The 20091-nt window shown below is 34.5% G+C and overlaps 1 protein-coding gene across 1 annotated transcript; it reads right to left on the bottom strand.

Moving 5' to 3' along the window:
* Positions 1 to 10832: 10832 nt before the first annotated feature.
* LOC130711659 (diacylglycerol kinase 2) lies at positions 10833 to 17465 on the bottom strand. Its single transcript, XM_057561366.1, has 8 exons — positions 17345 to 17465; positions 15847 to 16938; positions 14362 to 14737; positions 14210 to 14286; positions 13603 to 13722; positions 13327 to 13491; positions 12087 to 12224; positions 10833 to 11455 (listed from the first exon to the last, which is right to left on the bottom strand). The coding sequence occupies exons 2-8, from the start codon at positions 16927 to 16929 to the stop codon at positions 11303 to 11305; spliced, it is 2112 nt and encodes a 703-aa protein (XP_057417349.1). The 5' UTR covers positions 16930 to 16938; positions 17345 to 17465; the 3' UTR covers positions 10833 to 11302.
* Positions 17466 to 20091: the final 2626 nt, after the last annotated feature.

The raw sequence follows: 20091 nt of genomic DNA, 5'->3' as shown, positions 1-20091 counted from the left end.
GTTGCAGACATGAATGTTAAGTAAATAAGTTTATAGAAAAAATGCTTTTGGATTGTTTATCAAGCTAATGGCTGAACATGCGTTGACGTAGAACTTACAGCCTGGGTGGAGCCTTGCATATTCAAACCATAGAAAGCTAAAAGCTGTCCTATAAAAAAGCACAAAAAATAAGACAGAAAGCTAGTATAAAGATAAGGTTTTGCATTATCAATTCATGGACCCTAGTTGCTTTAATATTTGTATTTGACTTTTCATTTCATGTAGCTTAAAGTTGAAGCAAATGAAGCTACATCCTCATAATGCCTAGCAAACAGTGAAAATTTGCATCTGAGTAAAGCCTGGGATACTTTGGTTCTATTTGTTGACTATTTAGCTACTGTGAATGATTGATTAAGTAGGGTAGCATAGTGCATTGCCTTGGAAATTTGCTCTACATTTTCGTCACCTGTACTATGTATCCAGTCTACAATTATGCCTGCAATTTTGTTTGTAATCCAGTTGTAATTTCAAAATGTCGATGGGACTGATGGCAGAGGTGAAAAACTTTTCTTGTTCCTGAATGATTTGTATTTTTTTGACCTTGTTCCTCGAGAAAAGTTAACCAGGTGGTTCTAGTAAATCATTGTAGGTGCAATTATGTGAAGTTATGAGCCTACACCTTGTTAATTGTCACCCTATTTGCTGATGTATCCTCTTATTTTATTTTATTTTCATTTACATGTTTGTGTAGGAATGAATATTCTCCTTGATGTTTGGTTTTGCAATAGGCAACAGAAGACCCTATCCATCAAGATGAAGCATGTAGATGTAGGAATGAATACCAAGTATTCAATGTGAAATTCCAGTTCATCTTTATGGTTTGACTAGCTAGAAGAAGGAGAGAAAAATTAATATGCATGACAGATTGACAGTGGCCAGTCAGAAATTAAACACATTTCGATCTTTGCCACTGGTATTTTTTCCGACAAGTCCTACTCGTCATTTAATTTTGTTTTCTCTTTAAAATAATCTGATCCCATCAATATCAAAATGACATTGCAGTGGTCCTGTAATTCTGCTTTTAGGACACATTAGTTAACCTCCTTTGTGAGTGTGTGCAATCACCAATTAATTGTCATTTAAAACATAAAGCTTGTATATGATGATTTGTATGTGAAATTGTTAAAGAAGTTTCACATTAAGTACTAGAGTTATGGCTGATAAAACAACAACACAATCTTCAATCCTAAACTAACTTTTGATGTAGAGTTAGGTCTTACATAAATTCTAATATGGTGTTATAGCTTATTCTAGATTTGTTTATTGGAGATCATTCATAAGTTATTCACATGTGTTCATTCTTGCTAATCCACGCATCATATCAGCTCTCGGTGTAAGAGTGTTTGTTAAGAAATCTCACATCAACTAGATATATGTCTGAATACACCTCTAAGCTAGCTTTTGATAGTTAAAATATTGCAAGTTCTGAGAGAAATAAACTCCTTTTGAAGCGCAAACATCTTTGGATTCCAGCGGTTGACATGCACAGATCTTGATATCAGTATATATAAAGTGGAAGGTAATAAATATCTGCGCTGATAAGTCAAAACATTGGGACATAACTTTCCTGTTGAGCTTATGTCTTGAGAATTGAGAGTTGAGACCCGACACACCCTCATTCAATCACTCACCCCCACCGTTTTAAAATCAACATGTTCGTTCCTTTTAGCTAACTTGAGCTTGTTTGGATCACATGTTAAAAACTCTGGAATCACTTTTTCACCTAACATCAAAACTTACTTGACTAGTTGACTTCCTAATGGTGTTTGGTCATGTGATAAGAAACTTCATAATCATTTTTAGAGCCACTAATACAAAGCCACTTAATTATATTTGTTTATTTACATGTAGTGTTAGGATTCTTTTCAGTAATTTAATTATAATTAGGAGTTATATGAATGTGTGTGCTGCTAGCGTAGGGACATGCAGGTGATACATATATTAGAGAAGGACCCGAGAAATGCGCAAACAGGGTGTTGTTGAAGATTACAGATACTACTACTGATAAGCATTATGATGACCCCATAATTGAAAAAAGGTGGTCCCTACTTAAACAAGAACCACAAATGGGGGTCCCACACGTGACCCTAGTCTTGAATTCAAACCACGTGCCCATGTCCCCTCAAGATGGGACCCCCACTCCGCCGTACCAATGAGCATTTAATGTTACCACATGCCGATGCCTGCAGCGTACCATGCTCGGAGAATCTCAGCCGTCGATTCCGCGCGCAGGGTTTGACTCTCTTCTCTTTTTAATATGACATTTTAATATGTCCCTTTTGGTTCTTAACACATTTTAAAAGCAATGGTTTATACATAAGGAGATAGTCATGATATTGTTACACTTTTGATATATTCGAACTAATTTTCTCTTCAATACTATTTTGATTTCACCAAATTTTTTTTATACTTCTTCATTTCTGATCACATTTAGCATTATATCTCTTTTTTTTTTTGATAGGCAGCATTATATCTCTTATAGATAACCTGAGATATAATGGAGCATGGGCTCCACGGCCCATTGTGAGAAAAGAATTAAAGTGAGACAAGAGATATAATATGCATGTGATATAATGAGAAAAAAAGAGATAGAAAAATAATAACGAAAGTGGAATATATAATAGAGAAAATTGGTATGCAACACTCTTTTTTGACATTTTCCTTTTTAACTTTCTATTTCATACCCTCTTTAAAATCTTCAATAATTATGTATGTTTTGATAGATGAGAGCTAGCAACACTCTTTTTGACACTCTTTTTTTAATATTCTCTTTTTTATTGATTAAAATTTATATAGGTTTAATCAAATTGGGAGTAATGGTTATGTAATTCAATGGGCCCTATTTAAATTGAGTGATAACAAATAAAGTGTTACTAATATTTTTTATTTTAATATTTAAATTGCACACTTTGATTTGATTGCAAAGAATAGTGTTTATTACCAAGAAAGAGCATCTTGTAGCACAAACAAATTGCTTCTTATAATTTACTTCCACCAATGAATTCAAGTAAGAGAACTTTGACACCACAATTTTTATTTAAAATTTCAAGACATTGGTATATGAGTTTGTCTCATTATATTATCACTTTTTAATTATTTGTAGCTTCAAAGTCACACTAAAATTCCTAGTAGATAACAATTCATGTATGAAAAATAAAAGAATAAAATGTTCAATAATAACCTCAGGTGTGCTTGTGAGCTGAATTTTATAAGAATAAAAGAGAAATAAGAGGTTTATGAGAAGCCGTCGCCTTATTTGAGAGTTTTTTAAGAATATTGTAATGGTTTGAAACTCCTCAAAATCCCTCCAAGACTCTTTTCTAGTTATTTTATAGAGTTGTCCTAAATTAGAAGTCTTGGTGTAATTTTAAGCTTTCAAATAAGGAGCTAGAAGACTTATCCTCCATTCCCCTCTACTTCCCTTACCCACCTTCTCATTCCCCTCTTAATCTTAAGCTATATATATATATATATATATATATATATATATATATATATATATTAGCTGGGAGGACAAAAGAAAAAAGAAGAAGAAAAGGGTTTCTTGTATATATTGTGTTGGTTCGAGTTGTCCATGTCAAGAGGAGTAAATGCGGGTGCTGCTATGTATGTCTGTACAGTTGTATCGATCATATTTATATGTTATTATAGGGTGAGGTGATGAGTGAGAGTGAGATGGTAGTAATGTGTTTGTTTGATGGTAGTAATGGTTTGTTTGTTATTGTGTATATATATATATATATATATGTTCCTCGTCAGTCGGGCTGTTTACAACACTCCCTTCTCCCGATCCTACGCTCCCGCTGACACAGACATGTCTGTTCTGTTCTGTTCTCCCTGCGTTCACTTCTGACCCTCCGATGCTTCCCTTCAACGGCCAGGATTCACTCATTCCCTATTCGCCGTCTTTCTCATGACGTCTTTCACGCAACACCCTCTTCACGCTCCCACCCTTACCCTATGCTGCACTCTAATTATTACCATATCATTTACCTTCCTTTCTTCTAATTATTGGTACCCAGTAGTGAGATATAACACACCAATCATGATCAAATGGTTTTAATTACTTTTTTTAATTAGTCACAAAAGATTTATGATACAAGTTTGCACAGCTTCAATTATATTTTCTCTTGTCATGTTTTGTTATCAACACCTTTTGCTAATTAATGATTGTCTTTTTCTAATATAACAACAGTCAAATCACTGTACATATATATGCTTGGTCTTTCTACGTAATTGAGATGTTATATATGAATTCTCAAAACCGTAGTCATGGCCAATCAGATTAATTAAGCACAAGATAATGGCCAGTACATACCTCTGTGAGAATTGAATGAGTTACCTGGACAGTTGGTGTACATAGTTACACTGATATAGTGATAGAGCATGGTGCGTTGGAATATGGTATGTTAATTTTTTAACCATATATAAAAAAAGAAAAATAATTTGTTCAACAATATTGGTTTGGTGGAGAGGATATGTGGAATTCAAATCCTCGCAGCATTTGTAGCTTCCGCAACCAATAAATCACTAATTTATTAATATTATTAATAACTAACATTTGCTTATAAAAAATTACCATAAATTTTTTAGTATAATAAATTATTTTATTTAAATTAATCATAACTATTCATTCATCTATAGTTGTGCAAGAATAAGTTGTGAACTTCTGTTGCACTACAGAGGATCATGATATATTTTTATTGGTTAAAGTTTAAGTACTTATAACTCTTTCTAAACCCTTTCCGCCACATAATTTTTATTGTTTAAAGTTTATGTGAATGTTGTTAAATTTCAAGTGGGATCCATCAAATTATGCAAGAACCATATAATGTGGGAGTGAGTTCAAAAGATTGCATGTGTTGATAGCAGTCATCTAGTAATTCCATATAGATCGATTTAAACCAATAATAAAGAAAGTGCTAAAAAATAATGTGAGTAAAAGTGTTCCTAATCTTTCTCTAAATTTCATACCCATTAATTAATTCCAATAATTGAAGCGCCAGGTGTAACAAAAGTCTGAGACTATTATGTGCAGCTCATGTAGGCTATCTAGGTAGGGAGGAAGAACTCTTTTGTATGTACACTAGCTATGGATACAGATGTTTACAGAAGTTTTTTTTATTGTCTCATGTGATATTTCATTTTTACAGTTATAAAATGAAATTAATGTATTAAAAACTGATCCTAATTAGTGTAGAAAATAAATGTACACTGGGTCTCTTGATAAGAAATTCTGAGGTTGAGGGGAAGTTGAAAATGAGAAAGAAAGGAAATGAGAGAATGTGATGGTGATATTGATATGATGCGGCCGTGCGGGTAAAGAGTATAGTACAGTAGAGAGAGGTAGGGGACGATGGATGATAACATAATAACATAACAAAAGGCTAAAAATAATAAGGCAATGATGAAAGAGAATCACATTAAAGGCAAACTTGTCTCGTGTCTTTCAACTTAATAGTCTTGTTCTTGTCTTATTCTGTGTCTTTGACTGGAGGCAATTCTTCGTAGCAGGTAACGGGTCGGTTGGTTCACCCACACCATCAAACCCATTAGCTGCACTGCATTCATCAACTATCAAATTAAATTCAAAAATAAAATAAACAACTCTTTTGGTAATTGGTAGTATATTTTATATTTTTATTATATATTCTTTTGTTAACTTGATGTGTTGTTTCTGAAATAAGTTTATAGCATAATTGGATTGGTAGTGGGAACAAAATTTAAATGAGGACAATACCATAAACAACTTTTTTTAAGTGTATGTTTATTTTGATGTTAGAGCTGCACAAACATGATTTCTTGCATGTTTATTTTGGCATTGTAATTAATATAAGCGTGATTTAACATATCTCAATGCATCAAATGAGAAGTTGGAATATCTCACATTAGTTGAACATGATCAGAAAATCACGATTTTAATGCATTAGTTTTTAACTTGATTTTTATCTTGAATTCACGTTGAATTCAACAAAAATTCAAATTAACACATTTATTTTAAGGTGCACTAATGAAAAAGATATAGTTTGTCAAATATTTGTACACATTAACTTTAACGAAAATTCAAACCTACATTAAATTACTTTTCATAAGTACTGCTCCAAGTGCAAAACCAAACATGATAGACTAAACCACTTATATCATATTTTGTCCTAGTAAGGTTTTAATGAGGCTTGTTCTCTAAGATTTTTCTTCAAGGAGAGGTGGGGGTATCTTAGTAGTAGATGGATCTTTGTCTACTATACTGTTAGTCATCGATTATTCCTCTTTTCTTTTGTCTCTCTCTTTGTATTGGGTTGAAGTACCCCTTGTACTTCATCTTAATATATTCTTTTTTGCCTTTCAAAAAAAAACTTATTGAAAAAGCTGTAAAACCTAGCTACTGTAATTTATCTTGTGCGCCCAGGCCTAATCTAAACAAATAACTACGCATTCAAAATGTTGAAAGATTTCCATATCTTTTAGTTTATATTAAATTGCTGTTGCTGTTGTTATCTTACAGCTCAGGTGTTTGCTTAAATGCCGTTTTGCAAAAGCTAATTTTGGAACATCTGAATGGGTACCTAAAAGCATCATTAACTAGTGTAGTGTGAGTGAGTCAGTGCTTACTTACTCTCTCTTTCTCTTTCTTTCTCTCTCTTTCTCTATTATATAAGAAGCTATGTGTGGGTTAGGGTTTGGAGAGGGAGGGGGCAAAGAGAGGGGTTTGGTATTGAGGGGAATGTTGGCTGGCTCGAGGCTTTTCAGTTTCACAAAGAAAGAAGCTAAGGTTCCTTCATTCCTTCACACTTGGAAGAACTATAAGGCTTCGGACCAGGCTTCATTCCCCTCAAAATTCCACAACTTGTTTGCCTCTTGTGCCTATGATGAAATCATCCTTGTCTTTCTCTGTAGTTAACTTCAAACAGATGGTGCTAGCTATTGTGTTGAGTCTTCTGCCTTTGCAAAAGTTAGGCTGAGAGGAACGTTGTCTGGCTCGAGGTGTCAATTCTTTTTCTTCTAGCCTTTCACTGAGAGAAGAATTGATTCATCCTCGGACCAGGCTTCATTCCCCCTAGCCAACTTTTGCTACTTCATTTCAATTTGCCTCTCATGGTCATCATCATCTTAACTTTTTGCTGGTAAGGCTTTCTGCTTCTTCATCTTTTTGTATGATCATAGCATGGAAGAAGGCTCCTTTTATGGTTTATTTTCAAGGTCAGAGTTTTCTGCTAAATATGATCACTAGCAATCTTGTTGTAGCTTAGTTTTTACTTTTTTATTACACATTGAACTTGTATGTGCTAACTAGCTTCTTCAAATTAGTTTCAAGCTATAAGAGTAGCAGTTAAATAAAATGATCTGTACTTGTTTGATGTTGAATCATCTTTTTAGCCTGTAAGTACCTGTTCAGATCATGTTAGTGTGCTCTTCAGTTTTTTTTTTGTTTTTTTCTCATTTGGAGCACTGGTTTAAGAATTAACATCCTCTGCATTTGCTTCCTTTTTTCCTCCTCTCTCTCTCACACAATACTCAGAGAGAAAGAGATAGACTCACACACAGAAAGACATTGCTTTCTGTTTCTCTTTCTCTCTCACACAGACATACAAACAATCATGAACTACCCATCTTCAAATCTCTCAAGTTTTCTGGTATATCAATTTTGGATTAATTGTACACAGAGGAGATACTATGAACATATCACTACTAATTTGAATCAATTCTGACATTAATAAGCCACTTACAAATGCTTATCCTCAAAATTATTTTCATTTTTAAATTAATTGTAAAAGTATTTTCAAATTTCAAATATGTTATTAGGCCATGAATCTCTCACCTTCACTAGTAATGTTTATTTCATGATGTGGACAAGAAAGCTGAAAGCATCAACAGTGAAAATCTATCATATCAGATTCTTATCTGCAGCTAGCTGCTATGCCTCACTCGTAGGTCTTTCTAGCGTTTCAAACTACAACATCCCTCATTCCTTTCAGCTTTTCTTCACAGTAACTAACCATGTTTCAAGCCGGTGAAATTTATTGGGAAGGAAAACTCACAAGTAACTGGAGAAAATAGGCATCATTTTCATGAATCTGAATCACTGTACTTCAGGTACATTAACAGTTACCCATTGAAGGAAGTAATAAATTTTGAACAGGTAATAAATCAGTTGTTATTATTATAATGTACATTCAGATTACATATATGTATACTATAATGCAGTGCTTTTACAATTGAATTGATTATATAGCTAAAATCAATTTTAGTAAGAAATTTGTGTAAGTAGGATGTTGTGCCAATCTTATTTCTGAGGAAAAAGAAACTGATTCTCACAATTAATTATGTTGAAAGCAGAAACTACTCTATTAAGGTTCTACCTGAATCGATTTTGTGTGTGAAATCTTCTCAAAAAAAGACTCAAGCATCAAGATTATCCATAATTGATTTTAAGGATTAATTTTGTGTTTTCCCAAGGAAACAAACACACTCTCAAATGTAGATGACGTGAGCTTTTGAAACATAAATGTACTGTTGAATTTATTAGTAGTAAGTTTGTTGTGTAGTGAAATGGCAGTGATGCATTACTTATTGGTAGCTAGTTGCTGAGGCATGCTGTATTGTGAAAGAAGATGAGATGACAGATAGAGATAAGAGATACTATTGTGCTGGAACAGTTAACGAGAAGAAGTGAGAATCAGGAGAAGCTATGGAAGGATTCTACATCTGTCTGTCACTACTCTTGTTCCTAGACAACAGATATGACCAGCAGCTTCCATAGCCATGACGAGCCAGATAGATAGATAGATAGATATTTATATCTGCTTCATGCACAAGCTGATGCAAACTAAACTTGGAAAAAAGCACTTCCCTTCTATTCTCTATATGAATGTTTAAGTGTAATGTATTTATGAAGCTTTTAAAGTTGTTGAAAATTCAGCAACCCTGTTTGGAAAAGCTGGGATCAGCAATGTTATCAGCTTCTTCCTCCTCCTGCTTTTCATGGGGAGAGAGAAAGAGAGAGTAAATGTAAGTATACAATACTAGTATCTGACGTTTCTTGGGAAATGAAGCTGAGAGAAAGACACAGCTACTAGGGGGATGGTTTCAATTTCATGACAAACTTGGTCTCTTTAAATTGATGACAGCTTCATCATGAATTTATTATCATTTCAGCTGCTCACTTCCACTGCCAGCCAACCAGGAATTAATTTCTCAAACCAATTATATATAGCATTTCCGCCAATTGCATGTCATCCATATCCATTTTTCAATTATTGTGAAATCACTTTAAGATGAAATGTTTAATGTTCGATTTCTTTATAAGAACATAGTAGTAATCATGTAGTGTAATTTCTTGCCATTAACCATAGCAGAATATCATGGTTACATAATGCTTAAAGGTAATGAAGATGATAATATGTGAACTACAGCAAAGTGTGCGCACACAATCAAGAAAAATGCAAATAAGGCAAAAGGTAATGCTATAATTAATTTAGCGTCGACATTAAGATTCACGTTAAATGACTTGAATCTCTCATAATAGAATAACCCCCCGCAACCTTATGACGTTTGATAATTGTTTCTCCCCATTATTTGTACATTTTTTTAAGTATTTTTCTCTCTTACTTTCACAAACTTCGTTCTTTCGACTATCTAATTTTCTCCCATTTAATTGGTTTTTCATAAACTCTTATTTAGTTACAAAATCACTAGTTACTCACTAACAAAACATGTAAATTGCGGCATTTTTTTTTGCAATTTACAGCGGGTTTAAAACCGTCCGCCATTATATACACACATTAATCAAAGTTTATGTTCACACTGCAATTGCTTTCGCCATTCACTATATAATGACGGTTTTTGGGAAACCGTTGTTACACCTACCATAATTAAGTATGTATAAAACTACAGGTTTAATCGCCGTAGTATGCAGTTTGTAATTTTCTCTGTTGTATAAAATTGCGGTTTAGCCGCTCTAATATCCAGTTTATAATTTCATGTCATATAATGACAGTTTTAGTCGCTGTATGCAGTTTTTAATTTGCAAGAGGTAGACAAGGACTAATAATGATTAAATAATTTTTTAAAGTCTAAAACTGGTAAGAAAATTACATTTTAATTTGGTGGATTTTTTAGTTGGCTAGCTACTTCAGCATGAATGAACAAACTTTGTTCTTAATGTTTGTATCTGATTGCGTCGTGGTAAAACTCTTTAGAATTTTATTTCCACCGATGTAAGTACCGTTAGACAACTCTTTTGGGTATAAATCCAAGTTCCATTGAAAAGAAAAAGTAAAAAAAGAAATGGGGTCATCCAATCCAATGGGTAAACTTGGGTTCATGTTTGTGTTGCAAACAAACCCTAAATATGTTTGGTCGTGCCAGTCGTGGTCAAATTAGTTGAAACCGCATGGCACAGATGGCTTAGATGCCATTGTTATCACTTATCAATTGCCTGATGTCTCAAACTAGGACAAGAAAAAAAAAGCCACCGTTGAAGAAATAAAAGGCATTGATATTGTTGACGAATTAATTATCTCCGAATAACCTAAACGCCAATAAATAAATCAAGATCATGGTTAGTGATTAATAATTTTAATTCTCTTCTACAAAGAAACAACGGCCTCCAATTTCAACATGCGTTGACAATAATCGTGACACAAACCTATCTAGAATGAATACTACTGGATAAAGAAACCTTGAAGGATTCTAGGGTATCATTGGACACCACGATTTGCCAAATGGAAAGGAATATACACTAATTAAGCAGATAAAAGTAAAGAATAAAGAGTGTTATACTAAAAACACAATAATTCACTAATACTACCTTTTCAAATTAGAAATTTGTTAACAAATACTAATGCTAATGAGTATTCTTTTCATCAATATCCTCTTTTTTTTTCTCCTAATCTTCTCGGTGAGGTGAAAGAACTAAAATTTCAAGAAAACATGTGGTACTGATCTTCCCACACTCCATATTTTATATCCACTTTTCACCTCTTTACTGTCCTCTCACATTTGGTTCTTCGTTTTATCTTCACACATTTATAAAGAATGTACATGGAGTTTCACCCACTCATCTACACACAGCAAAATGGAAACTTTGACTTGACCATGCCGCCTCGCAGCTTTCACTCTCTTACATTAGCTGCTTCGTGGAACTATATCCTTCTCTCTGATTTCTTTAGAATTACCACAAAAATGTCATATGAAAAAGGGTTAGAGGACAAAAACCCTAAGTAAGGGCAACTATTTATGCTGTGACTGAACTGAAAGATAGATCTCAAGAGAGTTGGATGGCCATGTCCTGTAGAAGAACTCTCTTCTGAGATGCGTTTATAATGCCCTTGCACTCGGCATCTAGTAATACCTCGGTCATTATAGCAGATGCTTGCCCTTTTGGTTCATCTTCAGAAGTCCTCCTCAACATGAATACCTGAAAACAGCAAAATAAGAACCCCTCCATAATATCGGCCACCATACAGAAGTGAAAGTTATTGTGTTTTCTTGTTGGATTCCCCTTTGAAAACCCTCCAAAAACATGGTTTTGGGGTTGTTCTCAGAATCCAACCTAGTGGATGTTTAATTTGATTTCACAATTTGCACATAATCAAAGACACATTTACTAAAAAGCTAAATTTATGTTTGGAAATTCTTCTACAATTGATTCTAAAGCAAGAATCAATTCTTGGGATAAGCTTTTGTGATAGCATGTTTGGATCAGAACAGCTTCACTTTCCTCATAATCAATTATGACGCGCAATAGCTACTCACTTAAGCTTTTCTCCCGTAATAAATGTCGGCTTCAAAATTAATTGTAGAAGTATTTCCAAACAAACACTAAGTAGCTTTCGGATTTCAGAATTGATTTGAAGAAATTAAAGTTGATCCAACCATAAATGATTCTAGAACATTTCACTGTGAAATTCAATCATGCTACAAATCAAGCCCCCCACCCGTGGAAGTTCATTATGGATCCGTAAGCATAAGGACATATGTGCGTAAAGATGTACCATGAGGAAATGCGGAATACAATTTACCACAAAAGTGTGGAAGCATGCCCTTACCTGCCCGCGATGAGTTATCTCTAAGTAGCCTGGTTGGAGGATAAATGGTTCCCCATCGATTTGAACTGGGAAAGGACTGGAAGAGTGTATCTTGATAATTTTACCTTGAGCTAGTCTTCTTGCTTGAGAAAGTCCAACCTATACGGTAAATCAAACATTACTATTTACTAATGTACCATGAACTTGCAAATTTATCTTTTACATTAACCCCTTCCAATACCTCTTGTACAATATCTGAAAAATAATTTCAACAGACAAAGGCATTAAATTTTAAAAAAGAAACTAGGTTGCCACTATAGTATGGAACTTTTTATTTACGTATATTAATAATAAATTAATTTTATACCAACATCAGTTCATATTTGAAATCATATACACTAAATGGACAAGTAAGACTTTCAAATGGAGAAAGATGCAAGACTAAAACATGTACCAGAACTTAAACTAATTACTTTATTGTTTTATTCATCGGTCATTGAGGCATGCTTATTCCAGAATGAAGAGAAATGGGCTGAATTATGCAGGTGTATAGGAGGAATGAGGGAGTTGGAGAAACTCAAGAGTCTGTCATCGAAACAGAGAAACATACAAAAGAAGAAATTGTTTCTTGTTAACAACCAAGACAGCAGTCGCCACATGAAAGGGGAATGAATTAGTGGAGCAATTTGTTCATTACCATGCGGAGGGAAAAATCTGAGGGAGAGGAGTGAGGAAGGTTTGGGCAAGATTCGAGTGAGGTAGAGATGTTTTGGGATCGGTGGGATATTCTAGGTGTTTGCAGAATTTCCACTGTTATTTCCTCTCTCTTCCAGCATTTTCTGTGATTTCAGTCTCTAATACAGGGCTTGGTCTCTAACACAGGGCTCGGTGGGATATTCTAAGGAGCTTAGTCTTGATTATTGCTACTTTAATTCCAAGTTCTATCAATTATCCATTTATCCAATGTAGAGTGAGCATATAAAAAGCTTGCACTGTTTTTACTTTTTAATGTTAAATGTTAAATTCAGTTTGGTGCTTTTGGTGTTCAAGTTACTTAGTTCAATGACTAATCTAAGTAAGTAATTATATCATTAAATATATAATGCATCATTCTAAGCTTAATGTAATCAGACCATTATTTTATAAACATATGATATATAATTTAGTTGATTTTGAGCCAGTAGAATAATTTAAATTAACAGTATCATTATGAAGACTTGATTCGATATTTCACAATTGTATAAGATTAAGTCTCATATACCTGAAGTTTTCCCAGATGCCATGCTCCACAAACACATACCACCTCAAGCATTTTATCATGCATGGATTGAAGACTAAAGTCGTCATCATGCTCATACTCGTTTTGCCAAAGATCTACACCACCCATATAGCTCCCAATATTAAGCACTATTAAGCCCTCTGAATCCTGAATGTGAAAGAAGAAATAATAAATAATGCTTTACACATAAAAAATTTAAGGTGATATTCATAACATATATTAGCAACTTGAATACAAAAACAATCATAAGTAATTAACCTTAGGAATCTCAATGTCTCTACCGTCAACTTCAAGCCATACTTGCCAAGGCAAGTCAGCACAAGCTCTGTCCATAATGTCTCTTGCTCCTTCTTTAGCATACCGTAATTTATTCAAAAACTGCCAATTAGAATAATCATCAGAGATAAATAAAGCCAAAAAAAAAATAAGAAGGCTTTTCACGGATTGCACAAGTTAAATTCCCTAGATAAGAGAACAACAAAAAATACATAAGGGCTCAAATGAGAAGTAGACACGTGTATACTTTATTAAAATGTCCAAAAACCATATTGCTGGTCATCCACTCATCATCACAGTGGTCTCTCTTGGTTGCCATTAAGAGGTATGATAAGAAACATTAAGAGAATCAGACTCAATAAGCTTCTTTCACAGTCAACTACAATCGGCACCTAATACCAATAAGGCCAATTTAGAATAAGCTTAGCCTTTTAGCATGTACCATCGGTATAATTTTTTATAAATATTGCCCTTCGTTTAAAATGGAAGTTTAAAGAATGTAAATTGAAAGACACCTAGACAATTGACACGGTTTAACATGAACAAATATCTTACAATAATAAAACATCAAAGAAGGGAGGATATCTACCTGACTATTGAACTTTTGAGGATTTATCTCTCTGGTAACATGAAATTCATATGCAACCTTTGCATCACATCCAATACCTGTTAAAGTAGGCTGCAGATGTAAATAATTCTTAAGAAACAATCCAATATAGTTTTTGTTTCAGGGAAAAGTACCTAGGTAGTTCATCATGGATTTAGTTTTCACTTCATAAGATTTTCCTTCAGAGTTTTCTTCTGCAATTTTAACTTCCCAGCGATCTAGCATAGTAACTGCTGCATTGCTAATGTCATGCAAAAGCATGGTCAACCCACCTTGTCCATCAAGGGCAGTGAAGCCTCTTCCCCAATTCAGTACCCTAGACAAATCATTTCCAGTGCCTAGAGGAAGGATTGCAACAGGCGGAGGTGACTCAAAATTGAATCTTTCTATAGCTTCAAGGACCCACGCAACGGTGCCATCCCCACCACATACCAACACTCTAAAATAGCGTACACTTTTGAACAATTCCAGCCCTACCTCAGGACCTTGAGAAGAACCCAATTCAAAGATCTACAGTAAATATCCAAAACCAGAAAATGTCTATTGAGACTACAATATGAAATGAAAATATTATCTATATCCAGACAAGTATAGCTAGTAGATAAAAAAAAGGAGAAATCATTTTTATCAACAATTATCTCTTAAAATAATTATTCAGTATAATTTAATAAAATATTGATACGTTGTATGATATATCATACAGATATCCACTAATAATAACAAAAGAATTTTAAGGGGGATTTTTTTTAAAGAAAGCACTATTTTGATGAGAACATTGAAAGATAACAGCAACAAAGCATATAGTGTTGAATTTATCATGTTGCATTGGTATTGAAAAAAGACAATTAGGCTTAATAATCTTAACTACAGTAGAAACTTGTGAACAGATTATGATAGCATACCCAACAAGTCTGTGAAAATCAGGAATTATATGGATCCAAGACATAGACACAAGGTAGTCAAGACTTCTTTATATCAATGCTTGTTGTATATTAAGCATTGACTTCTTTATATCATGCTTAATAATGCAATTAGAGCTTTTTTTTTCTTTCTCAAACACAAAGAAAAGGAAATTTCCACCTCATTAACCTATAGTGTAAAAAATTTATGCTTGAAGATCATGAATCCAGATTACATCATGTTCAGCTAACAGGTCAGAGGTCAAACATTATAGTAGAATAAAAATCTTATACTATAAGAAAGTTCACAAATAATAATAATTATTATGTTTGAAAATTTGAAGCAGGTAGACAAATATTAGCATGCTGTTCGATAACTTTTCGGCTTTACAGAATTTTAGTTGGAAATAAAAGAGTTAAAGTACAATTGTCTTCAACAAGAGTCATTATTCATCCGAAACAACTATTACACACAGATTTTTCATATTTCCCCATCTACAATAGATTCATGTCAGTATGAAGGATAGCAAAGGATAGAATCAAGTAACTTTTTATCTAATATCACAAAAATTAACTACTAATCAAACAAACTATTAAATCATATAATCCAATCTCACCCTGAATAAGATCTAAAAGATAAGTTCACAACATGGCTCATAATACATTCTATTACTGAGAAAATAGGCAAAAGCATTTTTATACAAGAGACAAAGTAATCACCTGAACAGGATTTAGTAGCATATTCAATCTCCTATGAAGTGAAGGCCCAAGCTGCCCACCACTCCGGGCATTGATGAAGACCAAAAGAGGCCTTGAATCTTGGGGCAAATCAACCAATGTGTATTTCTTGATTTCAGTAGGGGTAGAAGTTCCATTTCTTGACACTCCACCATTGTTGTTGTGGTCAGAGAGTTTCTCATCGCTGGATTTATTCCAATGGAGGCCATTCAACACCTGATCGAAAAATGTTGCATCAGTAACTGAGTTACGTCGCAACTTACCATTAGCATGGCAACTACCTCCATGTTTATTGCGATTACGCCGCTTTCTAATCTGACCACGAACAGAAGAGGTTATAATAGAACTCAGTCGCCCTCCTTTTAGATCTTCTTCAACTTCTTTGACACAAAGAGGAGAGAGGATAACTCGCCTCAAGGATCCCAAATCACAAAAATCACCAGACTCTGCAGTCAATTTGTTATGACATTTCACATGAATTAGCCGCTGACACCACCGACAATGCCATGTAGGAGAAGCTTTGACAAACGGGACACCACACGGCTCATCACAGTAAAAGCAAAAAGCAGACATCTCATGATTCTCATCCACATTAACCCATCTTTCCGACCAGTGATGTCGAACATGACTAAAACCAGCCTGAGCCACACATTTACAATCCTTCGACGCGAACTGCGAGCAAAGGAAATGAGCTGCAACACCACAAACCGAGCAACGATGGAGAGGAGTACGCGGTAACGCCGTCGTGCCTAAATTCTGAGACGGCCATAGCGAAGTCAAGCAGAAACAGCAAGTGGACGGCTGCTCCCTGTAAGTAAAATCCTCAACCCATAAATGCTCCGATAGAGGCACTCTAAACTTCTTCCAAACTTTCTTCTTCTCTCTGGCTGCAGCTTTAATCCAATTCAAATACGATCTCCGGTGCCACTTGAGAACAGCATATACAACCGCCACGAGTCCAAACGATCCGGTGATCAGCCATCCGAAAATCGACGCAACGGAAGCGTCAGGGCTGGTAACCCATCTCAGAATTGCAAACCCCAAATCCACCATCATGAAACTCATTCAATCAACCTGAGCATTTACAATTACAACGAAACATGAATCATTATCAATTTATCATCAAATACCACCATTGAACTGGCAAAGTAAAGCGAAAAATCAAAATGCATTTACTTCAATTCCATCAAATCAAATCAATTCGCTAATTCCTAATTCCTAAATCATATGATACCATATATAAATCAAAAAGCAAAAGGAAGAAGCGATTATTTCCGAAAAAACAAAGAATTGATAAAGTAGGTTGTTCCGAATTAGGAAATTGTGAAACCGAGAGAAACGCGTTAATTTGATAGTGATTTGAATGGAATCTGGAGATACGAGAGAGAGAGAGAGAGAGAGAGAGAGAGAGAAACATTGAATCTACGAATGACGATGAATGAGAATTTGAATCGATTGAGAAGAGAGGAAGAAGAAGAACCTGAATTGGGGGTTGCAGTGCAGAGAGGGAAAATTGGAATTGAAGCGCTTTAACAACAGAATCCAGTTAGATACAACCAAACCAAACCAAACATGAATACGATTCGTATACTATTTTATTTTATTATTATATTTTTACTTTTCATCGTTTGATTTTGATTTTGATTTTGATTTTTAATCAAAAAGTAACAGTACTATATGATATTAATACGTTATTATTATTATATAAATTTAAAAAGCGAAGAGATAGAATAGACAGAGTGGGAGACACGGAAGAAAGGCGGGATTTTCATTGCAGAGTACACGGCGTTTCTATTGGAATCACCGTAGGAATGGGAGTTGACGCATTTTCCGTCTCTTAATTACCGTTATATCCTTTCATTAATTTGTTATTTTTTTACATGAGAAAAAATAAATCAGAAACCAATTTTTTCATTTAATTACTTTTACTATTTTCATGAAATACTTTGTGTTTTAAAATTCATTTATTTAACAAAAATGGCATGTAGTAGAGAATTCTTTCGAGAGATAATCTACCCAATTATTTATACATTTTATTTGCTACCAAGTTTTTAGTTGTTCATCACAGCCACCGGTCAATTTGTGGCATCAAGGTCTACAACCAAGTTCTGCCGGTGTCGGGCCGCCACTAATGAATTTATTGCATCTTCCCCACTAATGAATTTGTTACGACTGCCGCAAGTCACTTTGTGGGGGTCATGCTTTTGACAAATTTCTGGCGGTTTAGGACCGCCACAAATAAATTTGTTGAATTTAACCGCCAGTATTTGCCATACATTTCTGGCGGTTTAGGATCGCCAGAAACGAATTATGTTTACCGCCGGTATTTGTATTCGATTTCTGGCGGCTTAGGACCGCCTGTATTGAATCACATTTAACTGCCAGTATATTTATACACTTTCTGGTGGCTTATAACCGCTAGTATTTATAATAAATTTCTAGCAGCTTAGGACCGCCACTAACTTATTTGCAACCCGTTTTTCGGGTTTTTCGGCCGCCATTACTGGTTTGTGGCATTCAAGAGTCAGTGTTTTCAAGCAATCAGAATTACCGGATATTAACTAAGAACTATGGAGATATGGTTACAGTCTTACAGATACAAAATCTTCACGACTTGAGAACTCTAGATCTTTCAAAACATGTCTTCTGCCTGTTTTAGTAAATTGCATATCAAAGTTTGCTTGATTCTCTGACTCTTGAATGGTGGCGGTCCCTTAACAAAAACTGAAAACATCTTCCACCACTGATGACTGATGTTTGCCTTGATTTAAGTTTTCAGTTTGTGTTAATCATTCTTTCACGAACCCTGGAGGCAATCTAACTCCCTCAGATGGCATGATTGTTTCTGTTTCTTCGTACAGAATTACAGAGGACTGAAATGTAGAGGATAGCAAGTTAAGGGACATACTGAAACTGCATATCCTATTCCCACTTATTATCATTAACAGCATACTGCATCACGTGAAGGGTAGTAGGATTTCTCGGGGATAAGATGTGGTAGCTTTGACTTTGTGATATGATTTCATTTTGTTTTATTAGTGATATTTGTCTTTCAAGAATCTATTGCGTCTTTGAACAGGTGGCAACAGTAGAGCTGCGAGACTGAGATGAGAATAAGATGTGGTAGCTTTGATCAAACCTTAACTCTAGCTCCAAGCTTCAAATTTGACATGAAGGCAGAGGAGACCTTGTGTAGTTGTGTTGTACAGTGCTAGAGGAGGAAGGTAAACTTGGGCACCAAAAGTTAACTTTTCACAAAAATGGGCAAGTCATTAACACTTCTACAAGGGTTGGTTGCCTATATTTCGTTTTGACAAGCACATCTACAATGTTCTGGAGATGAACAAAAATGACTGTGTGATAATTTGCCACATGGAACCAGGATTCACAATCTTCTTTTTTTTAACAAGATTCATAATCTTAAATGGTATCTGGAGAGGCCAACAAATGCTCACTCTCAAATAGGAAATCTTCCTAAAGAGAGTTGTTCACCATCTGAGATTTTACTGACGGAGGGAGATTCGAACCCTCAACTTATAATAGGGAGATGATAGTTGAACCCAAAACCTGAAAGACAGCTGTACGTATAAAACCATGTTGGCAAAGTTGCATTTGAGAATGTGTTGAAATGTCAAGAAATGAAGCTAGAGATGAAATAATTGTAGTGATGATGAATCTGAATCTGCGCGCAAATATCCCATATCCGGATTTGTTGTATTGAAATGAATTAAATATTAACAACATTTGAAAGTTCACTAAAATTGACAAAATAATCACTTATCATATATCTCATTATGTGAGATTAGCGTGTAATTATTGTGTGAATAAATTATTTTTTATTTATAAAACATGTTCATCATTAAATATGTGTCACAAATAGGAAAAAAATCAGGTTGTTGTAGCCTTGTAGGGAGTGAGCCGAGGAATTAGGTCAATTACCACAAAATTTGTATTAGGGTATCAGTAGATGAGAAGCAATTTGAGCTTACTCAAGCAGGGGTAGACCAACCTCATCCTCATGTGTTAGATTTATGCGCAGATTTAACCTGAGACTTAGCCACACTGCTGTAATATCCAAGAATAATTTAAGATAATTCAAGTACTTGAGTAGTATTGTGCTCAGATATGTTGTAGTTTTTCAAAGGACAATTTAGGATAATTCAAGTGCTCGAGTACTAATGTGCTCAAATATGTACACTACAACAAAAATGTCTTTTAACGACAATC

Source organism: Lotus japonicus, chromosome 4, assembly GCF_012489685.1.
Source record: "Lotus japonicus ecotype B-129 chromosome 4, LjGifu_v1.2".
Lineage (NCBI taxonomy): Eukaryota > Viridiplantae > Streptophyta > Magnoliopsida > Fabales > Fabaceae > Lotus > Lotus japonicus.
The sequence above is the reverse complement of the archived record's forward strand: the minus strand, read 5'-3'. Positions and strand labels throughout refer to the sequence as shown.